Here is a 16,896-nt window from a genome sequence, read left to right on the forward strand (position 1 = left end):
AATGGATTTTAACACATCAGTATCACTGATATGAATATATCTTCAAATATTTTAATTTTGACTGCCCTGACAGTCAATGATAATACATTCAAATATGTTTTGTTTTGCTTTTTGTTCTCTTAACACTTGTATAAATGTTTGCTGGACCCTTTAAAGTGAGATGTTACAGCTTGTGAGGTCTATGAATACAGCTGTCCATCCAAGCTTGCTAGCTTTAGCTGATAACTTCGCACTCCAACTTCTTATCCAGATATCATTATTTCTGGTCCAAAAAACAAAGTGGCAGCAGCAAAAACAATTACCACAGAGGGTTCAAAAAGTGGTTCAGAAAACCGGTGGGTGGCATCATCTAATGGTTCAGAAACATTTTCATACCTGGAAATACTAATGTGGTTTAGCTAAATGGACACAGGCAGTAGGCAGCACACAAGACTCTGACTTGCTAGTGTTGAATACACTGGACAGTTAACTGCATTTGCACCCTGACTCAATCTGACATCACAAAGTCTTTGGACCTGGCAGGTTAAAGACCGTTTTAACATTTGTCAAGTTTTCATTTGCCAGGTTGCTGTGTAGAACAGCAGCAGTGCCAATGTGTGAGAACAGCTCTTCACTCATCCTTTTTCATAACCACGTATCCAAATCAGGGTCATAGGGATGCTGGAGCCTTTCCCAGCTAACACAAGGGAAAAAGTCAGGGAATAAGCCCAGGAACCCTTTTGCTGTGAGGTGAGGTGAGAATGCTAGCTGCCTGACTAAATGGCTAAAAGCTAAGTAAATGAAAAATGTCATCAGACTGATCAATCTGACATAATTTACAGTTTAGCATTTAGATCTTTGTTTAAACTTTTTCAAGCAAATACACCTAAAAATGTTTAAATCAAACAACCATATACTCACTGTGCTCATTGTAGATGGTGCCCACATCCATCTGTGGAAAACAGAACACAGAGACAGATGTTTGAGTTCTTCTAATTTCCAAAGCACACGTGCCCCCCCTCCTAATTTATCACAGTACACCGCAGTCCAATATTCATAGAAATCATAGACTCAAGTTAAAGCTCTTACCTTGAATTCACCTATCACGGCGTCAGTTCTAAGCGAACGAGAGTCACATACCTGAAAAAGAGAACGATTATAACTCTGATAAAAATAAGAAACGCTGATAGTGTTGAATTTCTCCCACATGCTGGATTTATTCAAGGTAAACAAATTTTTTAAAAAAAGAGAGAAAAACGTCACACTCACAGTGATGAAAATGGGTTCGTCAAACAAGTCTGAGGGTGTCTCGAAGAAGTTCAGGAAGAAAGTCTGTGGAGGGAAATAAATGCAAGTTGAAGTTTGAGTAAAAAGTAACATGTAAAGTTAGAATAAAAAGCAGCAAAAACATTTACTCACCTCATCAAAGACTGGGTTGTTCCCCTTTCTGATTCGGGTCCTCTTGGACTGCCCGGCAACTGCTATCTTAACAACAGGTTTAATGTTGATGCCCGGCAACTGTCGTCCCTCAATGACCCGCACACGAATCTGGAAGAGGACACGTGTGGACAGCAACATGTATGGAGTGTAAGTATTCCTTTAATGTGTCTTTTTTAAGTATTGTAACTAACCTGTAGATCCTGTGGTTTGTTGGGTAGCTGTTTGGGCTGACTGCTGGCTCCTCTCCTCCTCTTCCTCAGCCCTCCTTGGGTGTGGTAGGATGGCGGTGAACGCTTGGGCGTCTGGGCGGTGGGGGATTCCTGGCCCGGGGGCCCCTGAGGACCAATTATCACCATGGAGCGTCCATCATCTGCTCCCTGGTCCTCTGTGGGCTCAAGCATCATCATACTCTCTGTATCCTCCTCGCCCAAAGTATCCAGAGAGATCACTGCACAGAAAGTAGTCCCAGGAAATAAATCTTGGGGTAAACTAACAAAATGGAGACACTGGGTTGGGCAAATGGAAACAGAAGAAGGGGAAAAAAAACATACAGTGGTGTGAAAAAGTGTTTGCACTCTTCCAGTGTCTTTGTATGTTTTTGTTTTACACATAAATGTGTCAGATCATCAGATAAGTTTAAATATTTGATAAAGATAATAAGTAAATACAAAATGCAGTTCAGTTTCTAAATGAAGGTGTTTATTATTAAAGGAGGAAAAAACCTGTGTGAAAATGTGATTGATGATATCACTTAAATAGGACCTGCCTGACAAAGTGGTGTAGACGAAAAGCCAGACATGGAGCCACAACACAAGGTAATTCAGGAACAAATGGGAAACAAAGTAATTGAGATCGCTCAGTCTGGAAAAGGTTACAAAGCATTTCTATAGCTTTGGGACTCAAGTGAACCACAGTGAGAGACATTACCCACAAATGGAGAAAACTTGAAACAGTGGTGACCCCCCCAGGAGTGGTCAGCTGACCACAATGTGTGTATGTGTGTCATTACATCTGCTGTAAAAGTAACACAGCATCTCGAAAGGGGTAAACACTTTTTCACACCACTGCAATTATTGTTTCACTATATGACACGCTGAGGTTACTTGTGACCGTGTCCAGCTCCACACTGGGATTGTTATGAGGCTGAGGGTCCAGCTGGGGAGGAGACTGAAACATCGGAGCCGATCCCGGAGGAGGAAGGTAGGAAACTTGCAGGGTCAGCGTGGCCTATGGGAGGCAGAAAACACAACTTGTAGAAGATCTGTCATGTTTGGCTGTGTGGCAGGCAGAATGTAGGACCCAAACGCAGGGCTTGGAGACAAAATGCTTAACTAAAGGTGGCAGCTTTATTGCTGGAGTACACAAACTAAAACTAGGTATATGAATGCTGAAAGAAAACAAAGAAAAGATAAACTAGAACTAAAAATCTTGCACTCAACATTTCATGACATGGCTAGAGAACATGGTGCTTATGCAAGAACACACAGCAAATGTGGGGGGCCACAACAACAAACAGAGGACCATTTGTTGTTGTGGCCTGAGGACTGAGGACTTAAATACACAGGCAGGATAACGAGAGGATGGCGAACAGGTGCACACTCAGCTGGAACTAATCATACATAAGAAGGCAAAGAGGAAGTGAATGCATAGGACACTTGTATACGTCTCTGGAGAAGTACAGTAAAAGATGATGGAAGAGCAGGTCAGCGGATGGCACTTAATAAGTAACTTAACTGCAGTGGCCTTTATGCTACCCATGCTATTCATCTGTATCATCCGGGTTAGGCTTAGAGACAGAGTTTGCCACCCTACCTTCAGATTTACTAAAACTGATGCAAGACTGAGTTATAAAACCATTTCACTCTGTGTTCAGTTGTTTTGGTGGTGGAAACTATCCAACGAGGCCAAAACAGTTATTTAAACCAGGCTGTGATTAATGCTGTTAAGTTTAAGCTTTTAAGACAGGAAGTCGTGACTTCTATTTAGTGCCTCTACAGGCCTTTTGAGGAACTGCAATTATTTTTTTAGCACTTTTTAGCAGTTTTATTTGTTTTGGGGTTTTTTGTGCCCTACAAGTTGGGATAATTAAACTTAGAGAATTTCACTTCATCATACACCTCAGCACAAATTATGCATAAAACATGTGGCTCATTGGTCTAGGGCAGGGGTGTCAAACATGACTTGGCCTGGCAAAGATTCCAGTCTGGGACACTGGATCGCTTTCGGAAAATGCAAAGGAGAACATAATATTTGGACTTTTAATTGTGTAATTGTATAGTTTATTTGTATAAGCTACAACTTTTCCTACTGATGAAGACCTCCCCTGTAGCCATTTGTATTTCACCAAAGTAATTCAATTATAGATTTCTGTAGTTTAGTTTAAGCTCAAAGAGTTGTGCTGACTTTCCTTCAGTTGAAATAGTACTTCACTTTTGTATATAAGATATCTCAGGGATTAAATATGTAGTTAAACTTCTGCACACTGGCAGAAAGAACCGTTTCACTGGTCTGGTTCAAGTTTAAAGTGCAATTTGTCCCTGGTTTAAATCCTGGACGAGCCCACCATTCTTCACTTATGGTTCTCTACCCAAACTCAAAGTGGCATTTAACCTCACCACCACCAGAAAAGACCTGTTTCCTGCACACTGTAATCAAGATGAGTTACCCTGTGGTAGCAGGGGTGGCTTCTACTGTTTCCTTCAACAGGAAAAAGCAGCTTAAGTGATAAGCTGTTATGTTTCTGTAAACAAACTCATCAGACTCGGCGTGTCCAACTCTGGTCAGACTACAGTTTCTATGGAGTAGATGTTAAGAATGTGAATATCTTGACATGTTTTTCTTGATTTCTTGGCTCTATCTCACTGAATCTGTGTAAGATTTTGTTTGTGGAAGCAAACAGTTGTAAGGGCAGATGCATCAAGAAATCTTTGAAGAAACAATATTAGTTTTATTTTTGTTTGTAACAGAGTTTGCTTTCTATGACTAATGAAGAAAAAACCTGATAAATCACACATTGTACATAGCATACAGTGTGTGTGTGGGTGTGCGCACATGTATGTGGCATCAATCAGGTCCAGTCTGACAGTGACAGGAAGACTTTGTTTTGGCTTCAGGAAGCAAGGATGGGGAAGAGAACAGTGTTTCATTTGCTGCTATAGGTTTGGCTGCCAAGGTGTGTGCGTGCATGTGTGTGCGTGCCCAGATCTTATACTTCTGCATCTTCTTCTTAAAGACCAATTTGAGTTTGAGCTTTTTTGGAAACTAAAACTACTGAACAATTTTATTTTAGTTGGTGTTGGGTTAGACCAGTAGCTGTGATGACTGGTTTTCTAGGCTACACCTGTATTATGTCAATGTGGGTCTCCATAGAGCAATGTTGTATAATTAGAGGAAAAAGAAAATCAAGCATTTCATCACTGAATAACCATCAGCTGCTGAAGGTTTCTCATCATTAGAAGTGTTTTTTTTTTTTATTTTAAAAAAGAAAAAGGCTCCAGTAATACTAGTCAGTAATAGATACTGTATTCTAGGTGTCTTTTCAATGACAATAAAAAAAAAAACAAAAAAAAAAAAAACACCTAGAATACAATATCCCGGCTGCCATAAGGACCCTCAGAGAATACATGCAGAACGGAGAGAACATGCAAGCTAGGACTTTCTTGCAGTGTGGTACCAGTGCTTACTAGAGTTAATTAAATTTGACATAACCTTGCTGATATAAGATAAATAGTAGTGCTCACACACTTGGAACAAACGGAAAAAGATGAAAAACATAAAGAACATCTCTTGCTTCCAGCAAGACCTTTGCCTAATTTTGAACTCATGAGTTCATATTTTCCAACAAAAAAGTACAAGAAATATAAATGGAAAATCCATGTTGGATTTCCCCAGCAGCACATGAACACATCAGTGCCTCATCAAGTCCAAGACCCACCCACTAACCACCTGTCGACCATTTTTCTTGACATTACAGCCCTGATCAGCCTTAGTCAGCAGATTAGCAAAAAACCCATCTAATAAAATCAATTGCAGTTATTTATAGTTCATTTTATTTGTTGTGGAGAGACATTTTTGTGTTTCTGATTCTTCTTTTTTTATTAAGGATCCCAAAGAAGGAAATAACAAATCAACTATGATTCAGAAATGTTGCTCACTTTATTTTAAGCTCAAAAGAGGAAACTTTGAGTCATTTATAATCGACTTGTGACGCAATTAGGCTGCAGATTAATCAGTCAGTGCAATTCCGTGTGCTCACCCCTGTGTTGTTCCTCTTAGTGTCCAGCAAGGAGACGGTGAAGGTGGCGGCGAAATTGGGAGAGTTGAGCACATCTCTAAGACCTAGCCGACACTCCCCCAGAAACCTGAAAGAGACACACACCAGAAACACAGAGATGGATCTTAAAAACAACTGTGTTATTTACAAAATAACATCTTTAAAGACACAGCTGGAGTTGATCCCAAGTACATTTTCCCTGGAAGTCCCAGTATGAGAATCAAAGAAATGACAACATTAATATGTCGCATGATCTGATATAGTCGTGTTGGTGTTGTTCCCAGATCAACATAGTAAATGTTGTTCCAGGATCAACATTGCAAGTGACCAATCAGAATGTTGTGACATCATACTTTTGCGACTTCGGGAAAAACCGGTAAAACAAAAAACTGTACTTAAGCTGCGAGAAACCGCCTCTGTCCGCCGATCAACGGACCCGGACCCTAACCCTAACCCTTTAATAAACGCTAAGCAGAACTGATATTGTCCTTGCAACATTGGAATTTCATAAATGCACGAATGGCTTGGCGCGCCAAAGAATAACGTCACAACAATGTGATTGGTCACTTGCAATGTTGTAAATGTTGTTCCAGGAACAACACCAACACGACGATATCAGATCATCCTAATATGTCAGCCACCATTGGGCTGAAAAAATCAAATAAACATATCAGAAAGAGAGAGAAAACTTTAGGACTGGTAAATTCTTAAAAATTAGGAATGCACTAACCAGCTCAGCAACAACCAAGAAAAGCTGATGATCCCAAAATTCATTCCTTTGTTAAAAAAACAAAACAAAAAAACCTCTTCCCAACATCTGGCCAAAGCACGAACACTCTTGAGGAGGCATGCATGCCATTGCCAAAGTCTCCAATAATGAGATGCATTATCTGGCAAAGCCTCTCAAAGAAGGAAACCCAGTATTTGGTGATATCCATCTGTTATAGACTTCAAGGACTGAATTACAGCTCTTACCACATGACCCTAACGGTGTTGCACCTGTGCCTAGTCTCTGATAAACTCTTAGTTTCCCTGTTTCCCCATTCACAGTCATTTTCTGACATCTTACAACATTTATTCCCCAACCTTGGTGGTTATTTTTGTTACTGTACAACATTGTCAAGTAAAGTTGTAACGCCTAGAGAGATCAAAGGAACATGGAAAAGCAAATACACCCCAAAATGACAAATTTGTACTTCACACATTAAGTCCAGGTGAACAGAAAATCACCGACAACAAAAAATGCTGTGTAAGTTCTCAGTCATCCAGGTCATGGTACTCTATCCAGTTATGAAACAAAAAACTTCTTTAAGTTTCTTGAAGATGTTTCATGTCTCATCTGAGAAACTCCTTCAGTTCTAAAATCAAATGGCATTTAAACTCTAGTGGGAGTTGTCCCTCAAGAGGCTATCTATCCACACTGTGAATGACCATCTTTGATTAGAGGAGGTGGTCTGCCACCTACAACGCGGTTTTGAGATCCCTTCCACAGGTGCCTCAACCCCCAATCCCATCTTGCTTTAGGTGATCTCAATAAGTCACATGATAGGGTGTACCAAGGTCTCACAATGGTTTCATTGGAAAACTCATGACCCATGCCTTTTTTCACACTTTGGCTCATGTGGTGAGGCACATGATCAGTAGTGGGTAACTGAAGAAGCTTCTCAGATGACAGGTGAAACGTCTTCAGGAAACTTAAAGACGACCAATCGCTTTTCTTGAAGCTCCTTAGAAAACAAATACTTAGTCCAACGATAATGGATTTATGCTGAGAGCTGAGACACAGTCAAGTTCCACTGTAATTTGAGTGGCTGATTTATGGATCCATTCATCTTTCAGCACAACAGAGAGTGAATGGGTGGGAATTTGGCAGAATAAATACCACAATGAGGGGAAGACCTGATTCTTTGGTTCCTGCCCCTTCCCTTCCGAAAGAACTGACTGGTGTGACATCTTGATCGAGTGAAGTAATCCAAAAATAACCCACTGAGGGGTCCTCTGGCCACATCTCTACTGTGACAATGTGCAGCTCCATCTAGTCAAACATAGTATGACAATCCTAAATGTATTATCCCAGGGGTGATTTGTACATATCGTCTCTTTATCTGTCTGTTGGCCAGCACAAGGTTTAAAATGATTTACAAACAGCTGCCAGTGATGAGAGATTAAAAGTAAATATAGCCCGTTTGGAGTTTAAAACAGACCTTTCCCTTTTACTCTTCAGTTGTATTTATGGGTTTGATCTATTTTTCTTGTTTAAAACAATTATGCCTCTTTTTTTTGGAAATCTCTAATGATAGGATCTGTCACCATCTGAGACACTTGCCTGCCTATAAAAGGAAAACTACTTAAAGAAGTTTTTTCAGGGTCATTTTGTATATTTCTTCAGTGTTTTGATGCCACATCTGAATGCATATAATTAGCATAGCACAGAGTACCTGTTTCTCCCCATTTTCTCATGATCTTTAACAACACAGTGAATCTCAGCTCCAGAGTCCAGAGGAATCCCCTTCAGATCCCACTCAAAACCCTGACGGACACAAAGGAAAGAAATGTTTTTTTTAAAAAAAAGAGTGAAAATGGGATCTTATAGGCAGAACATTTTAATTATGATATTTTGTAATATCCTTACTGCACCTTTATTGCATTATATTTGTGAAGTACTTGCAAATTGCAAATAATTTTTTTGTCTGGTTATTTTGCTCATACAGAGATGTTGTCACAATTTCACCAGCTCGTAATGTTGCAAACTTACTAAATGCACTGAATGTGTTTTTAGGGTATGCTAGATAGGTGGTAAGCTAACCCAGGGGAAAGCCAATTCAGGGTTGATTTCAATTCCCAAAACATCATTCATACAGGCTTGTGTAAGTAAAATCAAACAGGGTTTTTTTCTGACTAACGTTAGCTAATGCTAACTTTCACGTTAATTGCAAATTGCTGACTACATACAGCAAATTTCTATCTTAAGCAGTTATGTTAATTATTATAAATTTCCAAGTCAGATCTAACTTTCAGGTAGCAAATTATTTTACTCACTTTGAGCGGCCTGATGTTGCAACCAGATATGAATAAAGAAGCAGTCAAAACTAGCATTGTTAGGACCCAATGGTAGATTAATGTACCATAACAACAGACTTACCTAAATTGCAAGGCTGCTGCCATTCTAACAAATAAAACATTATCTTTATATCTTTACTAGATCTTTTTTTGTTTTCAGTTATTTTTGTCTGTATTTTGAGTTTCTATATGAATCTATGGATGCTTCACTTTGATGAGGACTCCAGGACTGTATGCAAGAGGAGGACTCATCCTGCATTTTCCACTTTGAGTTCTTTACCAAGCAATGTCTTACTTTTAAATTAGGTTATAACTTGTTCTCACATTAATAATTAAAATATACTTAATATTTGACATTGCATTATCACACACTTAGGAACTTTAACGGATGATGGGTTGATGAATTTGTGGCTTAATGGAGGACTTACCTCATTCCACACAGGGTTAGGATTGTTTTTGATGACCTTTGTCTTCTTCTTGGACCCTGAAACAGATATAGAAAATGGAAAATGTAATGTTTGTTTGTCAATACAGATATTGACCTTAAGTTGTGTCAGAAATGAGAAAAATAATTTTTAACGCCATCTCGGAAAACCTGAAAGTCTCCTTTTTGCAGTAACCAACAACTTAAGTTAGAAACCTGTGTGTCACATATATTTGCTCTGCTATTAGCTCAACTAATAGTGCAAACTTTACTTACAAAGTAAAGTTTTGACCAACATTTATGAGCATAGCCATCTTAAAAAACAAATTTTAAAAATCAGATTAGTGGAAAAAAATATTTTTAACAATAGAAAAGAAAATGTGTCCTGATCTACTCCAACTTTGAATAAGCATAATAATAACTCAGTAAAGGCCTTCAGAAAAGTCTATGCAGTCACCCCTATCTATCCTACACCATCCACACTGACAAACATTTTAATGAAATGTGTAGAATAAAATCGTTAAATGTTCCAGTAAGGGTGGATTGTTTATCTTTACCACTCATGTACCTGTATAATGATAAGAAGAACTGCTCCATCACATGAAACTTTTGTTACCCTCGTTCATGGTTATGCTAATCAAAGACATGAAGTTATTCTGAATATTAAAACATAAGAACAAAAAAAAAAACTTTACACATTGCACCTTAAAACTTTGGAATAAATTACCCTTCTCCATAAAAAACTGCTAAAGTCAGAGTTTAAAGTTGAAATATATACTATTTTTGGTAAACAAAATTAAGACTATTGCAGAGATTGAACTTACTATGTAATTTTTATTATCTGTATTTTAAGTTGTTGTAAAGATTAAATAATATAAGTATATCAATTCTAGTCAGCTCATTTTGTGTGAGGATTACTGACATACATTTTATTGTAATTCCTCCAAAAGGTGCACTATAGAAACAAGTTCGCACATAAACAGTGGTATAAATATTCTGCTCTAAAATAACTACTGACACACAATAGGTTTATTTGTATATGTGTGTTATCTTTCCATGGCTTCCTGTAACATGAAGTTCGGAGCTCTGATTTCCTGCCCGCTGTCGGGCAGCTTTAACCAGAAGTGAGAGGTGAGACAGGTTAATACCCTGCCAGAATAGGTACTCAAATACTGAAGGCCACTTATGAAACAATATGTGTACAAATATGTGAAAATGTGAGTTATCACACAGGGGGGCAGTTATCACAGTTTCCAATTATTTTTGGTAAAACAGGAATTGATTGAGACAGAGACTAAACTGGTGCTTCCAGATAAAAGGAAACAGAGTCAATGGCTATTGTCTTCATCTTTGAAGTTACCTTTTCATTTCCATGACATGCTAATTCCTGGTAAATGTCACCAAGGACAGCTGAAGCTGATACAAATGACGGTAGTTTTGCATGTATTGACTGCAGTTGTTTATCTGATAATCCCATTAGATTAGATTATTTTAAAAATTACTTAAGTTATTCTTGAGGAGCTTTTACAGACATGCTTTTTACATTATGATGTATTTTAAAGGCAAGTGCAAATAAAACAAGAAAGGTCAGGGGGTTACAAAAGTCAAATATGAATAATTACAGATTTTTAACCATGAGTAAATAAAAAACGCTGAATGAATAACTTAAACAACTGGTGCATAAAATGTGCAAAAAAGAGAATCAGAAAAATGTAAAAAGAGGATAGGAGACACTAAAAATGAAAGTAAAAGGGTGTCCACACAGGAAGCTATTTTTTCATTGCACATCATTTTGTTGCTTAGGTTTGGTCACCAACAACATTCTAGGCTCAGCTTGCCTTGGTAACCTTCTGGATTCATCACCCTGCCATATCATCCAACTCAAAGTTGACACAAGTTTTTCTTAGAACCACAGGGAGTATCAAACGTGGACATAACTTCCAGGTCAAAAAAATTAAGTCAATGCAGTTGTGCCTAAAAACCTGCCACACTATGGTGATAACTGTAGTTGAACAAAGACTTGTTGTCCTATAGCAGTTCATGGGAAAATAACATCACATCTTTTCCCCTCACCCCCAAATGGTTTGAGCAGATGGTGGCCCCTCCCTGAGCCAGGTTATGCCGAAATTTCTTCCTATTAAAAGGGAGTTTTTCTTTTCCACTGTCACCAAGTGCTTGCTCATAGGCGGTTTGATAGTTGGGGTTTCTCTCTAAAATTGTAGGGCCTTTGCATTGATTTTTGTTGTGATTTTGTTGTTGTGATTTTTCATGAAATAAATAATATTGAATTGAATCTCATAGACAAACTGCTGAGTTGAAGGGTTCAGTCATTTATTAGGGGTTATATTAAATAAAAAATGAGGTACTGTTTTATCAGTCTTGGTCATACAATGTTATAAAATAGTATTATCTGTGTTATAAAACCACATGCTCGCTTATGACTTGTCAATCACGAGTCATTAGCCAATGAGTGTTGGCTTTTACAGTCAGATCGACACTTCTTTGTCTCATCTTAGCTTTTCCAACATGGTTCGGGTGGAAGCAGTCATCTCGAGGCTTCAAAACAGAACTTCAGAAGCCAGTGGGTGATGTCACAGTACTTATGTCAGTCGTCTATACATACGGTCTGTATTTGGAACCTTCCCACTTCACATTGTCCTGATAGCATATTAGATTGAAGTCACTGATGTCGTTGAATTTCTCTGGTCTCTAGTCGCCACGTTTCTGCGAATTTCTTTCTGCGTGGACACTTTTTTTTTAGCGCTCTAAACATGCAAGTCTGGTTGTCTAAAAATTTCCAGACCCTTTTGGAAACCAAAGGTCATTGGTCACATATCTTTGGCTTCAACTGGAGTACAATTAATATTTTTAATACATGTATTCCCAGTATGCACACACACACACACACACACACACACACACACACACACACACACACACAAAAGTTGTTTGCCTTCCTGTTTTCCCTACAGCGATCACCAAGTTTGAGAACACAAACACAAACAGAGAGCAATAAAACCATTAATTCAACTATACACACCCAAGCAAGTGCACACACACACACACACACAAATTACCTACGTAAGAGTGCCTCCGTTCTTGTGGGATATTAAAAAAACAAAACAAAAAAACATCTCCACCCTTCCACAGAAAGGTTGAGAGGTTACATTTGATTCATGAGTGAATGTGTATGTGTTGTGCGTGTCAACTCTAGAAATCTCCCAAGTGCTGGTGCCACAGTCTGGAACCTGCAGAGAGGAAGTGGCACAGTATTAACTTCCCGGTTCAGCTTGGCACATTTCTATTATGAACTGAGAATAGAATAGTGCAGCCCTCTGGGTTTTCAGACACGTATAGGAAACCTAGATTTAGACCTTCACTGTGTGTGTGGACATGAATTTTTAAAGTCAGCTCAAAGTTTAAGGAGTTATGGTCACATGAACAACCAATCACCCATGTAGTTTTCAGAGCCTGATATATTTGGACCAATAATATTTGGAGAGATTAGAAATAATGAAATATCTCAGTTTACGTATTTGATGTGTTTTCTAGGTTCTTATTGTGTGCGTTTGCACTCTGCTTGAGCACTTTTACAGTGTCTCTCATTCATTCCTTAGGAGTAACTCATGGTTCTGTATTTTAGCCAATGATACTTTGATGACTGATACTGACAATTTAAAGCAGTAATATGAAACTGAACAATATACAATTTATGTGTAAATGTTACTATGTTTTAATTATTTTCAAGAAGTGACTTTGGAAATAGAGACTATGTCACAGTTTGTAGACTTGAAGTGTTAAGGGTTTAGTATTGTTGCCTCCTGTTTGGTTAAGGAGTGTCTGTGTGGAGTAATTGAGAACAGTACCAGCAGCTGAGTCTGACCCACATGGGGGATCCACATTATAAATAGTACAGTGCTGCCAGCTTTTATTTCTGTTTTGATTGAGAACAACACTCACTGACAATAACAACACTTTGGCCGGAAATCCTGCCTTTAGGACACAAACACCAGCACACGCTGCCAGATTTAATCACAGCACCCATAGACTCATTGCTCACAAACACAGCGTAGGAAAAAAAACAGTCATCTGTCTGTGCATTAGTACTCACCATAACCTTGTGCAGAAAGAGTTTCCATGAAAATGTCTATTGTATTGGTCACTATTATAGGCCAGAATTGCTCTGGAAACTCTGGGATACATTTCCACAAACCGTTTTGAATACATTAAATGCAGAAAATGCATATCCCTCCCTCTGGATCCGTTGAGATTAGTCAGTTCATATAACAGTTGCTCAACTAACATCTCTGATTTCTAAAAAATGGACATGGTATCTGTGTTCTTGAGGGGAGGAAATTCTCTTTCAATTTTTCTGTCATTTTTCTTTCGAACTCTAAATTCTTCAAGTTATTGGAACACAGTTTTTTGGGGGAAAAAAGCCACCAACTCATTTATTTTCCATGCTTTTTTAAGTATATAAATGGATTATATCATTCATTTTTGATGCTTAAGGTGTGTGGCTCTGCTGGAAAAGGAAAGATGCAGAGTCACTGCACCAAATTCACTTAATTTAAGAGTGTATGAGGAGAGTGAGATATGCATGAGTAAACAAAATAGGAAAAACATCTGCTGGCACGTCGCTTATTAAACCGTGAAAGAGACTTACACTAGTCTTTGTTAAAAGTGGGCTGTTGATCTGTGCACTCAATTTAAAATTAGCAATAGATTGAGGTAAGACGACGATACAAGTATTTGTGTGATGGCACGAGAAAACTGTTAGGACAAAGGCAGGAAGTAGAAAGCAGAGCGCTCTTCATAAAGGAGTCAGATACTGAGTCGTGGAAAGTAGGCCTACACGAAAATCAGATCGGAAAACAGGAATGCCGCTGAGGCAAAGTAGCTAAGAGCTCATTTATTGTCGCTGATTGTGACATCACCACAGCCCTGTCACCATGAATAATGGAGAAGAGGGCGTGTCCCACATGCTGCAGTATTCTACTGAACAATAGGTGTCGCCAACCAGAAAGAAATCTAGCGCTGGTACAAGAGTAGAAGAAGATTTATTTTGTTTGTTTTCTCCATCTTTTTAGGTGTTGCAACATCTCCCTCTCTATAAACTGGGAATCTTTGAGCTTCTGCATTTATCCAATATTGAAATCATGGCAAAAACCAACAGAATCATGACATGACAATCCAAAACTTTGTTGGTTTACTTTGTTGTGTCCTAGGCATTTTTCTGATTTTAAGACACCAAAGTCTAGACTGGAGGCTGCAGTTCTGGCTTTAAGTCCTGAATAAATAATAAAAGGTGATTTCACGCAACTTATAGTGTCCAAAAGTGGACTCTGTTTATCTGGACGTAGCGCTTTCAGTGGGAGAAACGTTTTGTCACTCATCCAAGTAACTTTTTCAATCTCAGCTGACTGCAGGTTTCCCCAATCTTATAAACAGTAATGCATGAAACTAGCACCACTGAATGAACAATGGGCTGGGAGGTCCCATTCATTGATCAATGGCCATTGATCAGCTGTCTTTGATCAGTGGTTGTTGATCAATGGTCATGAGAATTTGCATAATCATGATTTAGAAACCTCCCAGCCCATTGTTCATTCAGTGGTGCTAGTTTCATGCATTACTGTTTATAAGATTGGGGAAACCTGCAGTCAGCTGAGATTGAAAAAGTTACTTGGATGAGTGACAAAACGTTTCTCCCACTGAAAGAGCTACGTCCAGATAAACCTAATCAACTTTTGGAGATTTACTTACCTGGATGATTAAGAATGCATCAAGACGTTACATTTGAGTGCTCAAACTGAGTAGAAAAGCACTATATAAGTACCAGTCCATTTACCATTCATAGATTTTCTGCAGTGATAGGACCACCTACATTAGTGGTGCAGTTCAATAATTTCATTCATGCAGTACTTTTTTAGATTCCAGCAATGACAGATTAATAACCATTAGTAATAGAATTAAATTTAAACACCAGTAAGTTCAGTGTTGAGTGCCACTGTTAGCCATCTGTTTAGCCACCATATTTGACTTTCGTCATCAGTATATTTATTTGTGTTATTGCCTAATTTAAAAACAATGTCACAGTAAAAAATGTCTGAGATTATAAAATAAGCTGCAAAAGTCATATCTGACAGGCTTTGAATGACAAAGAGACAGCTTATGCTAGCTGAACTCCTTTTTTTTTTCTTTAATTTAAGGTAAACATGTGAGTACAGTGAAAGTGCCATAATTATATAAATAACATGAACAACTTTTAGTGGGAATAATATCAGTATGCTTCAAAGCTAATTAGCCAAATAGCTAGTTACCCTGGCTTTCTAGAATCAGTTAAGAATAAAAACCTAACTTGTTAGCACAACGGGTGATCCGAAATTTCACATGCAATAAAGACACTCAGTTAATTCAATTTAGTTATATTATGTTACCAGCAGTCTGTGTATGTATGTAAAAAAAAAAAATGTAAAAGAAGAACATAAATGGCTAAGACATTTCCCATTCAAAAGCATTCACCTCAACTCCCAGCATTTGCAACCCACATTTCTTAGATATCTCTCACAGATATGTGCATAGTTATATTCTTGGATAAAAACGGTGTACAATAGCTGCAGTGAAATGTCTAGTTTATTTATCCAGACACACAGACTCAAGAATTGTGTGTCTTTCATTCGAAACTCAACTTGGACATCAGCAATACTACAATCAACTCAATGGTCTGTTATTTCTACAGTAACATAATTTTACAAATTACATATATTACACCTTAATTTTCAAGTCAAATGAAATTTAAAAAAGCACCACACACACACACACACACACACACACACACACACACACACACACACACACACACACACACACACACACACACACACACACACACACACACACACACACACACACACACCAGCTTGAGCTTTCAGCAGCCAAAGAAACAGATATTTCCAAAAACCAAAGAACAAGCTAAGAGAACTGAAACAGTTTTATTTTGAACATGTTACTTGATATTTTTAACAGCCAACTTTCCAAGTTGATCCTATTATTCCCTGACTTTATGCATGCCCTGAACGTCCCATAATCCTCTTACCTCTGAAAATGACACTGGCCTGAGGGTCAGAGTGTTTCAAGTTGTTGGCTCGCTGAATAATACAGCGTAACATGTTGAACGCAGCACGATCCTGAAAGCTGAAAGGCTGTAAAAACTCGCTCAGAAATGAAAAAAATCAAATCCCACTGTCACAGGGTTAATACAAGGTGGATCCAGTGCCGAATGAACCGCTGATTACATGACTACAGGGAGTTTGTAATGAAAACAACCAAAGCAGTAGCGGCGAAAAAGTTACAAGGTAAAGACCAAAAAGAAGAGATAAATCAATCAGTAACTTATTTCCTTATTTGCCAAAAACTGATGACCAAAAACATGAAAGAAAAATAGTCAGAAAGATGAATGAAAATCCAGAAAAATCAGAAAGGAAAATATCCTCAGATAGCTTCTCCACATTGCCTCACAACATCTCCCTCTTTCAGTAACTACAAAATAAAAGCTCTTCTTCTCAGTCGGAGATGTCTCTTTCTTCTCACTGTAACACTCCCGGAGGGAAAGAGGGCAGTGAGCAAATATGTCAGGAACCCAACAACCAAAGGAAATCTCAACATTTCCTGTGCTCTTTTCCTCTCGTCTTCTGGTTATTTCCTTGTCTTGCCCAAA

General features: G+C 38.3%; 1 protein-coding gene across 7 annotated transcripts in view; it reads right to left on the minus strand.

Annotated features, from left to right (window-relative positions):
• The window catches only part of dysf (dysferlin, limb girdle muscular dystrophy 2B (autosomal recessive)), a 104,936-nt gene that overhangs the window by 80,341 nt on the left and 7,699 nt on the right, over window positions 1–16,896 (minus strand). For 4 of the 7 annotated variants that reach the window (XM_085395038.1, XM_085395048.1, XM_085395058.1 and 1 more), the window contains exons 2-10: window positions 9,181–9,236; window positions 8,131–8,222; window positions 5,675–5,780; window positions 2,523–2,646; window positions 1,611–1,867; window positions 1,399–1,527; window positions 1,249–1,311; window positions 1,069–1,119; window positions 901–931 (exon numbers count right to left, since the gene is read on the minus strand). In XM_085395038.1, coding sequence (XP_085251164.1) covers window positions 901–931; window positions 1,069–1,119; window positions 1,249–1,311; window positions 1,399–1,527; window positions 1,611–1,867; window positions 2,523–2,646; window positions 5,675–5,780; window positions 8,131–8,222; window positions 9,181–9,236 — 909 coding nt within the window. Of the gene's footprint in view, window positions 1–900; window positions 932–1,068; window positions 1,120–1,248; window positions 1,312–1,398; window positions 1,528–1,610; window positions 1,868–2,522; window positions 2,647–5,674; window positions 5,781–8,130; window positions 8,223–9,180; window positions 9,237–16,275; window positions 16,874–16,896 lie in introns of those variants that run through there. The other 3 variants (XM_085395075.1, XM_085395029.1, XM_085395067.1) reach the window with 2 other exon arrangements.

This window comes from Rhamphochromis longiceps, linkage group LG3 (assembly GCF_057381845.1).
Source record: "Rhamphochromis longiceps isolate RC_006_pf linkage group LG3, R_longiceps_female_GT1.1, whole genome shotgun sequence".
In the NCBI taxonomy this organism is placed as follows: Eukaryota; Metazoa; Chordata; class Actinopteri; order Cichliformes; family Cichlidae; genus Rhamphochromis; species Rhamphochromis longiceps.